A 10000-nucleotide genomic window follows, 5' to 3' on the forward strand; every position below is an offset into this window, starting at 1 on the left:
ACGGAGGACGCCGACATGGACATGCACCTGCACCACATCGAGCGCTTCGCCCCCTGCCCGCCCGGGTGGGACTCCGGCCCTCACCTGATCGTCTGTTACAAGGTCAGTACTGAGGCAAGGGTGTTGTTGTGCTCTAGATGTTTCGAAAAATAATTAAATGCGTGGACCCAAAAAAAGTAAAGTACAAAGTTGGAGCAGGTTCGCACACTTAACGAGACACTAAGGTCAAGCACAAGGAGTTATTTTATTTTTGTCAGAGCAGAGTAGAGCAGACGTTTCAGGCTGTTGCCATCATCAGTGCTCTCTGTGCTCACAGGTCAGTTCTGCCATATAGGCAAGCCGACCGATCAATCTACTGTGTCTATGGTAAATGGTAAATGGACTGCATTTTCTTAGCGCCTTCCACTCCTTTGGGGCACTCAAAGCGCTTTCCATTGTATGCCCCACTTTCACTCATTTACACTCACATTCACACATCAGTAGCAGTGGCGGCCACGCAGGGTACCACCCTGCCACCAGGAGCAACTTGGGGTTAAGTATCTTTGGGTTGCTGAACGGCTCCTCTACCACCTGAGCCACCACCGCCATCTATCTATCTATCTATCTATCTATCTATCTATCTATCTATCTATCTATCTATCTATCTATCTATCTATCTATCTATCTATCTATCTATCTATCTATCTATCTATCTATCTATCTATCTATCTATCTATCTATCTATCTATCTATCTATCTAATGTATATTCTAATCTATCTATCTAATGTATCTCTGCTTCCTCCTGGAACTCATTAGAACAGTCCCTGTTTTCTCGTTTTCCCTCTGTGCCTTTTCTTTCCTTTTTTCCCCTCCAACACTCTCCACAAGTCATGTGTTTTCTTTTCTTTTCTATTCTTGTCATACTTCTTGCCTTATCTTACCATCAAGAACTTCTCAACCCCACAGACACACCTAGCAGGCTCGCGCACACACACGCGCGCACACGCACACACACACAGCACTTACACACGCACTCACACATGTACGTCCGCGCACACACACACACACACTAACCAAGCACTTACACACACACACACACACACACACAGACATACACACACACACACACACACACACACACACACACACACACACACACACACACACACACACACACACACACACACACACACACACACAGTCCAACCCCTACTCCCTTCGGGGCTTTCCCACACGTCGTGCCTACCTCACCACTTCACCATGTGCTGAGTGTGTGTGTGTGTGTGTGTGTGTGTGTGTGTGTGTGTGTGTGTGTGTGTGTGTGTGTGTGTGTGTGTGTGTGTGTGTGTCGGGGGTGTGTGTGTGTGTGGTGTGTGTGTGTGTGTGTGTGTGTGTGTGTGTGTGTGTGTGTGTGTGTGTGTGTGTGTGTGTGTGTGTGTGTGTGTGTGTGTGTGTGTGTCGGGGGTGTGTGTGTGTGTGTGTGTGTGTGTGTGTGTGTGTCGGGGGTGTTGGCAGCAGCAGCAGCAGCTGGCTAACCCATACTCCTTAACCCAGCCGTAGTCATCCTTGGGGCTCGCAAAACATGTGCTGTGTGTGTGTGTGTGTGTGTGTGTGTGTGTGTGTGTGTGTGTGTGTGTGTGTGTGTGTGTGTGTGTGCGTGTGTGTGTGTCTGTGTGTCTGTGTGTGTGTGTGTGTGTGTGTGTGTGTGCGTGTGTCTGTGTGTGTGTCTGTGCGTGTGTGCGTGTGTGTGTGTGTGTTTGTGTGTGTGTGTAGTCATTTTAGTGGCTCGCCAAACACGCTCTGGCCTGCCTGCCTGCCTTACAGCAGCCTGACGTGGTTCGCCAGGAGTTCAGGAATTTCCTTTCCTTTAGTCGCACTTAACGGTTTCAGCCCAGGCTTTTCCCTTTTTCACCCCCAAAGGTGCTAACATGTGTGAACAGCCGTCTGCAAAGGGTTACATGTAATGTATGAAGAGCTACTTTTCCAAAATGCTTTATATACGTGTGTACATATCTTTTTTACCCCCAAAGGTGCTAACATGCCGTGTGCAAAGGGTTACATGTAATATATATGTGTGTGTGTATATATATATATATATATATATATATATATATATATATATATATATATATAACTTTTTTGATATCGTTGTTATTAATGTTTGAATTTGGCATTGGCATATTTGCCAGTTCCACTTTTCCTGATGCTGTCTTACTATCAGATTAAAAAGTGTAATATGAAAATCGCATTTACATGTAAAAGGATTTTGTAGCGTTTTGGAAAAGAGCTCTTTATATCCTGCCATGACCTCTCTACACACTGAATCGCCCATTACATAGTCTGTCCTGCATTAGTCATATGGGCTGGACTGGCCATCTGGCATAGCGGGCATTTCCCAGTGGGCCCCGCATTTTAAGAAATGTAAAAAACCAAAAAATATATTTTTAAAAAAATTCTGAAAATAGGGGCCCACGTGGGTGCAGGGCCCACCGCAGATTCAGTTCTGTGCTGCTAATTATGAGGGGCCCCTTCAAGGCAAAAAGTGCCCGGGCCCTATTTCTCCCCCAGGTCAGCCCTGTTAGTCATCTGGCATTAGTCATCTATTTGAGTTTGCCAGAAGAACACAAATACAAACATCAGGTCTCTCAGTCCCTGCATTTTTAAACTATTTTTCAAAGAAAGACAGAAAGAAAGAAAGAAAGAAAGAAAGAAAGAAAGAAAGAAAGAAAGAAAGAAAGAAAGAAAGAAAGAAAGACAAAGAAAACTGGCCAACCTGCTGAAGTATCTACTGTGCATGCTCCCTAATATAGCTGTCTACATGGAAAAGATTGGCCTATATAACTTCAAAATGATTCATATGGACACGATGCTTACATGGTACATGCTATCAAAGTGGTCCGTTCCTCCTTTTCCTCATATACAAGTAAGACGCACATGCACGTTCCATACACTGCAACATATAAACAGTAAACACTGCACATGGGATGTGTATGAATTCTTACTCATATGGCCCATAGTGACCTACTACGTATAAAGGTGGCCCATTTCTCATTTACACGTTTATAAAACATAGGCATGTAAGTTTTTTGGTGTGCATACTGTAGGTGCTCTGACACACAGTAGACCTTTGATGTATGACTGTAGAAAGGTAATCCTACATTACTGATCAATTCTGATAATTTCCCTGTATTTCAGAGATGTTGAATCTGCCGTCATGTCTGCTGTCATGTCTGGGCATCTGTTTGTAAAAGATTAAGTTTAAGCCGCCTCACTGAATGGCCCATTACTAGAGCTTTAGGACCAATAGTCGCTTTGAATTAATCATATTAGCCATCTCATATTAGTCATTTACTGCAGTACCCCGTCATTTAGTGCCAGGATTGTCTTCCAAAGAAATACTGACAGAGCTTGCAGTAACCTGCACATAACCTTAGTATGAGCCTCCAAATGGCAACACTGTGATCTGAATAGAGAAAGTCTTTGTCCATGGTTGTAAATCATGAACTGGGCGTTATTTCAACTTAGTAAACAATGACAGTGACAATACGTGGCAAACGTGCTTCTCAGTTGTTCCACATGACTGAATACTGTAATTTGATTGGTGTTCCAGGTATTCCACCTGAGCAAATACAGTAATATGATTGATGCTCTGGAGGTTCCGGCTGACAATATGGTCATGTGATTGCTGCTCAGGTGTTCCATGATGAGAAGGTGCTGATGAAGCGTTCGTGGTCGGAGGCGGAGTTCTTCTGCCAGGCTCTGGGTGCCGAGCTGGCCAGCTTCGTCCAGTACGAGGAGGAGGCCTTCCTCAGGACCACCATCGCCAAGATGTTCGATGGGTAAGTGGTAACATTTAAGGGCCTCCGCACTTTGGTTTCCGACAAATTGCGGAGCACTGCTCTGCCAAAGTTCCGTTGAATTGTTTTCAATGCAACCCTTTTTTTGTCGGAGCCACCCATTGATTATCCATGATCTGCTGTGGTCAAATTGTGTGCGGGGGTTGGAATTGTGTCGGAAGCGAAAGTGCTCCGCATTGCTGTCGGAACAGATGTGCGGAGGGCCTTAGATTCTCACTTCACAGCTATCCCCACCTTATTATCCCATCCATTGGCCTTGCCACAGGTTTTTTTTTTGCTTTCATAGCATTTCTGGTCTGCTAGTTCCTGTTAGCCTGCCCATAGCCCTTCTGACTGATTAAACTGCTACCCAGATGGTAATGGCGCCATCATTGACTGCGTACCAATATGCGACCTTGCGTCCTCCACTTGTGCTGGTGGCCTCGTACCAGGAAGTACTATGTCATGATGACATCACTGACAGCAGCATTATATTTCAATATCTCGCAAAAGCTCAATTGTGAAGTCATTTTCTCATTTGCAAACTGGATGGTGAATGAAGAATACTCCCCCAAAAGTTGTTGTGGCTAGGCTGACAGCTGGGAAACTTTATTGTTTTCTCTATGGAGGAGGGACCAGGAGGCGGGGTGAGGCCACAAGCACAAGTGGAGGACACAAGGTTGCATATTGGAACGCAGCCATTGTAACTGTGGATAAGTAGGTGGATAGTAGCCTACATGTTGCAGTGTTACATAATCATTTAGGCTTAGAGAGTAGGACCAAATAAATTATAGAACACTGGCTAAATTTACTAGGTACTCAATAATGTGGCTCAGTTTTTCACGTTCATTTATTACACACGTAGTATGTAGCGTAGTCCAATGAACATATTCAAAGAGTAAACGTGTAGAAGCTAACATTATACAGTACTAACCAAAGTTGGTTGTCTTTCATGTGCTCCTCACTCCTTCTACCTCACTTCCTTTCTCTGTTTTCTGTTCCTCATTCCTACCCCCCCCCCTCCCTCTCTCATCCCATCCCTTCCCTCCACTCCTGTCTTCTCTTTCAGAACAGAAGGGCGATGGTTCTGGGTGGGCTTCAATAAGAGAGACCCAAAGTCAGAGGGAGGCTGGGAGTGGTCCGACGGGACTCCGGTAACCCCCCCCTTCATTACATTACCCTGCATTTGGCTAGGGATGCACCGACACCGACACCGATACTGCTCATTATACTCGTACTCATACTCGTCAAGCACTTGCCGATACCAGGAACGATACTGCTATTACACAAAACAATGCAAAATCTTGTCATGGTCTGTGGACTTGAAAGCAGCATGGAAAAAAGTGCCACCTCATACATTTATTAACATTTAAATCTACATGGAAATGGACAATAAAAATATCACAGGTGGAAAAAACAAGGCCATGCATTTATTTTCATTGTATTTTGGTGGTAAAAGGTATCGGTATCGGTACTCGGTGTCGGCAAGTACACAGATTAATGTACTCGTACTTGTATCGGTTTTCAAAAAAGTGGTATCGGTGCATCCCTACATTTGGCAGACGCTTTATAACCAAAGCAACTTTCAAAAGGGGACATAATCATAGCCAACATCACCAGCAAATACAAAGTGCACAGGAAATATACAGAACAGCAGATCCAATATCTGTGTCATTCTGGACTCAAGAAGCACTTTTGAAAAGAATGGACGCGAGCAAGCAGGGTTCTTCATTTGAACAAAAATCTTAATCTGGTAAAAGGGTTTAACAAAAAAGAGTTTCAAATACAATGTTGTTTTCCTAATTACACAGCGAGCACGGTCGAAAATCTATATACATCCGTGCTCCTCAAATTCTTCTGGCTCCTTCCAGCGTTCCTTCAGTTCTGAGGATGCGTCTTCTTTTACGCACGCAATCAAATTAAAAGTCCCAATTCTAAATGATGGTTAAATTAGTCCAAACTTACAATAAACATTCCTTTCATTAAATAAATAGGCTATAAATCGCAAAAATCTAAATATATGAATTCTAATATTCTAAATTATATCCCTAAATATTCTAAGTACCATAATGGCTCTAACACAGATGCAAAGAAGGGTTAGTCAGATGTTGTTTTTTAAGTAGAGTACACATACACACACACATGCAAAACAAAGTAGCAAAAACAGTATTGAAGAATAGATCAGAAAATGATAAGAACATCTTTCCTTATTGTTATCATGAACTTCAAAACTCAACTACACAAATGGAGCATATTGGTTATCAATAAATAAATCACAATTTGTCAATAACTAATTTTTTACTAATTGGATACAGGACCCAGTGAAGCATTACATTTTCTCTTTTTTGTCAATAACTAATTTGTATAACCGATATAATTTTTCAGCTGTGTGTGTGTGACAAAGGGAGAGAGTGTTAACAGACTATTTGTGATGTTTGTGTGTCTACATGGTGTATCAGGTGGTGAGGTCGTTTATCGAGGATAAGAATGAAGACCTGAATCATGACTGTGCGGTCTACAGTGACCTCACAAACCACCTCACGCCGCAACCCTGCAACGCCAAACACGAGTGGATATGCAAAGTGGTCCGAGGTGGGTAGTGGTGTGGGTGTGTGTGGGTGTGTGTGTGGGTGTGTGTGTGTGGCGGGGGGGGTGTTGTGAGTGTGGATGTGAGGCGGGGGGGGTGTGTGGGGGGGGTGGGTGGGTTTGAGTGTTGTGAGTGTGTGTGTGTGTGTGTGGGGGGGGAGGTTGTGTGTGTGTATGTGTGTGTGAGAGAGAGAGAGAATGTGTACGTGTGGGTACATGTGTCTGCCTCTGTGGTGATTAAAATGGTGTTGTGTTTAAATATGTGAAGATATATTTTCATATGTTTGAATATGTCTCTGCAGGTACCAAGCTGAAAGAGCCATACTGGTACAACAACCGTAAGTATGACTTTCACTTTTGAAAATCATCTCCACTCGCATCCAATTTGCACTTGCTCATTTGAAACATATTCACATTTCTTAATACAGATTACATTACATTACACTCAGCTGTTACTGTTATCCAAAGCGACTTACAGATATTACAGGATATTGGTTACAGTCCCTGGCCTTGCTCAAGGGCACTTCAGATATCACAGGATATTGGTTACAGTCCCTGGCCTTGCTCAAGGGCACTTCAGATATCACAGGATATTGGTTACAGTCCCTGGCCTTGCTCAAGGGCACTTCAGATATCACAGGATATTGGTTACAGTCCCTGGCCTTGCTCAAGGGCACTTCAGCGATGGACCAAACCTGCAACCCTCTGATTTCAAGAACACCTCCCTAGCCATTACACCTGTCCTTTTTTTTACTAATACTTTTTATTCAAGGAAATAGACATTTTACAGGATATCAATATGACATATGCCTTCAGCTAGCCATTTCTTACCGAGATCATTCAGTCGACCACATCACACAATGTTCATAGCACATTTGACCTGTGAAGATTCCCCCTCATCCAGGTTACCATAGTCCAAAATGCACCTCTTTTTGGAGCGCCTGACCTCTCATTCAGACAGCTAAAGTGCAGTAACTATGGCAACATTGAGCCTGAGAAAAAAAACCTTCAAAGCCTTGGTGCAAATTCTTCATAGAAATATTTCTAAAACGGGACACGTTGGGACCGTAATTATACGGCTTGGTCACAAGATAAAGGAGGTGTAATGAAGACTATTTCATCTGTCTAAACTCAATTTTGGCCAAATATGTAGTTACTGCACGTTGTCTTTGTAAACGGTTTGGAGTGCTACATATTTGAAAGTGACGTCAGCTTTGAAAGTGACGTCACATCCTCCGATTGCATGGGACCTCACAGCGTTTTTAACGGAACATTTTAGCATATAATCCAATGGTGGTATTAAAAAGATATTTCGATCCCCCTTCAATTGTGCCATGGGCTTGTTGCTTCTGACATTTTTGTATAATTATACCTACCAAACACTAAACGATTTAGAAGGGTGTGTTTTTTCACATTTTTCATGCAGACAGCCTCGGAACAAAATATTGATACTTCTGCATGAATAATCAAAATTTTGCTCCTTAAACAGCATATTTGTAGCGCAGTGCATATAATGACTGGAATCAGAAGATATTTTACTCGCTACCATGCCGTTAGATGGTCAGCTTAGGACCCGTGAATGCGGCACTAAGGGGGCGGGACTTTCAAGCCCTATAAGGTACAGCCCATCACAGGGAAGGGCCAGTCATGGTCCGCAAGTCGGAAGCCCACGGCTGCCCCATTTACCAGTCTTTTTTGCCTTTGCCTCACTTAATATTTCATATCACTTTGCCATTGTGTGTGTGTGTGTGTGTGTGTGTGTGTGTGTGTGTGTGTGTGTGTGTGTGTGTGTGTGTGTGTGTGTGTGTGTGTGTGTGTGTGTGTGTGTGTGTGTGTGTGTGTGTGCAGGGCCACTGACAGCTTTTGCTGGGTTCAGGACAACGTCATGCCCCCTTCCCCATGCCCCCTTCCTAATACATACAATGTAATGGGGACCTGATTTTGGGCCCCCTATCTCCCTGGGCCCGGGACAACATACCCCTTTGTCCTCCCTTGGCGAAGGGCCTGTGTGTGCATGCGTGCGTGTGTGTGTGTGTGTGCGTGTGTGTGTGCGTGCGTGCATGTGTTCATGCGTATGTGTGAGTGTGACAAGGCTATGAAGTATGTATGTGAATGGGTTGCTCCTTAGTATCCACAGTCACTTTATTTATCAGTCTTCGTCATCTTCTTTTATTCTTCTTCTTCCTCACGCATCTTTTCTGTGCAGTGTTGCATGTTTGTGTGTAACTAGGTTTGTGTCCATGTATATGTATTTTGCATTTGGGTGTTGTAAAGTTTACCGTAATTGGTTTGTCTTCCGCATGTGTGTTTACTGCAAGGTTTACTTGCATCCCTGTGGGTGTTTTACATATACCAGTGTGTGTGTGTGTGTGGGTACAGGTCTTTTCGTCGAATTCATTCTTGAGAGAGGACCTTTCGAACAAAACGTTGGACCATTTGTATAAGGCTGGGGATCTTTAGTCGAGGATGGTCCGTCTACCGCAATAGCCAACGAAAGGTCCTTAAAATTGAACTAAAGATCCTTAGGTTTCAACTAAAGGTCCCTTCAGTCTGCCTATATTAGAAATGTAAATCAGCTTTTTTAATGCTCATTTTAACGGGTTTTCTTAGAATCAGCTTTTTTCATGCTCATTTTAACGGTTTTGTCTATTTAAATAGGCTATGTTCATTTTAACGGTTTTGTCTAGCCTATTTAAATAGGCCTAAATCAGCTGTTAAGTTTTGTTTTTTTGTTGATTTAAACATGTAAATCTATAAATAAAATGTACTTACTCGTTTTTACTGGTATGTTGTTGTTGTTTTTACGATTGTCGTTACATTTTTTGACAATTTTGCCTACGTTTACGCCCTTACATTTTTTGACAACAAAGTTCGGCATGAACCAGAACACAGTAAAGAGAGAGAGAGAGAGAAGTTAAATCGTTACATTAACACTGCATAGGAGCGCTCTCTCTCTCTCTCTCTCTCTCTCTCTCTCTCTCTCTCTCTCTCTCTCTCTCTCTCTCTCTGCCCGGCGAGGCAATGTTCTTGGGCGGTAACTTTTTAGATGCGAAGCACCAGCAACAAGAGAATGCTGTCTGCCGACACTTTGATGTTTCTGATTCTGAATGACAACAAAGTTCGCGCATGAGCCAGAGCACTATGCATATAACAGTACGTGTTGAAAACATTACAGAACCCATGCTGTGTTAAGTCCATGGCTACAGTAAAGAGAGAGAGAGAGAGAGAGAGAGAGAGAGAGAGATAAGTTAAATCGTTACATTAACACTGCATAGGACCGCGCTCTCTCTCTCTCTCTCTCTCTCTCTCTCTCTCTCTCTCTCTCTCTCTCTCTCTCTCTCTCTCTCTCTCTCTCTTTTGTTCGAATGGTCCCCTCTCAACAATTCATTAGACGAATCGTCTCGAATTCGTGTGTGTGTGTGTGTGTGTGTGTGTGTGTGTGTGTGTGTGTGTGTGTGTGTGTGTGTGTGTGTGTGTGTGTGTGTGTGTGTGTGTGCTTGTATGTGTGCTTGTATGCGTGCGTGTGTGCATGTGTGCATGAGTGCGTGTGTACGTTTGTGTGTGTGTGTGTGTCTGTCACTAGGCAAGTGCTTGTTAC

General features: G+C 43.4%; 1 protein-coding gene across 1 annotated transcript in view; it reads left to right on the top strand.

Moving 5' to 3' along the window:
* Window positions 1–10000, top strand: part of pla2r1 (phospholipase A2 receptor 1) — an 89984-nt gene that overhangs the window by 36747 nt on the left and 43237 nt on the right. The window contains exons 12-16 of the mRNA XM_063212026.1: window positions 1–102; window positions 3674–3819; window positions 4886–4970; window positions 6276–6408; window positions 6705–6740. The exon at window positions 1–102 is cut by the window's left edge and continues 116 nt beyond it. Of these exons, the coding sequence (XP_063068096.1) occupies window positions 1–102; window positions 3674–3819; window positions 4886–4970; window positions 6276–6408; window positions 6705–6740 (502 nt within the window). The remainder of the gene's footprint in view (window positions 103–3673; window positions 3820–4885; window positions 4971–6275; window positions 6409–6704; window positions 6741–10000) is intronic.

This window comes from Engraulis encrasicolus, chromosome 12 (assembly GCF_034702125.1).
Source record: "Engraulis encrasicolus isolate BLACKSEA-1 chromosome 12, IST_EnEncr_1.0, whole genome shotgun sequence".
NCBI lineage: Eukaryota > Metazoa > Chordata > Actinopteri > Clupeiformes > Engraulidae > Engraulis > Engraulis encrasicolus.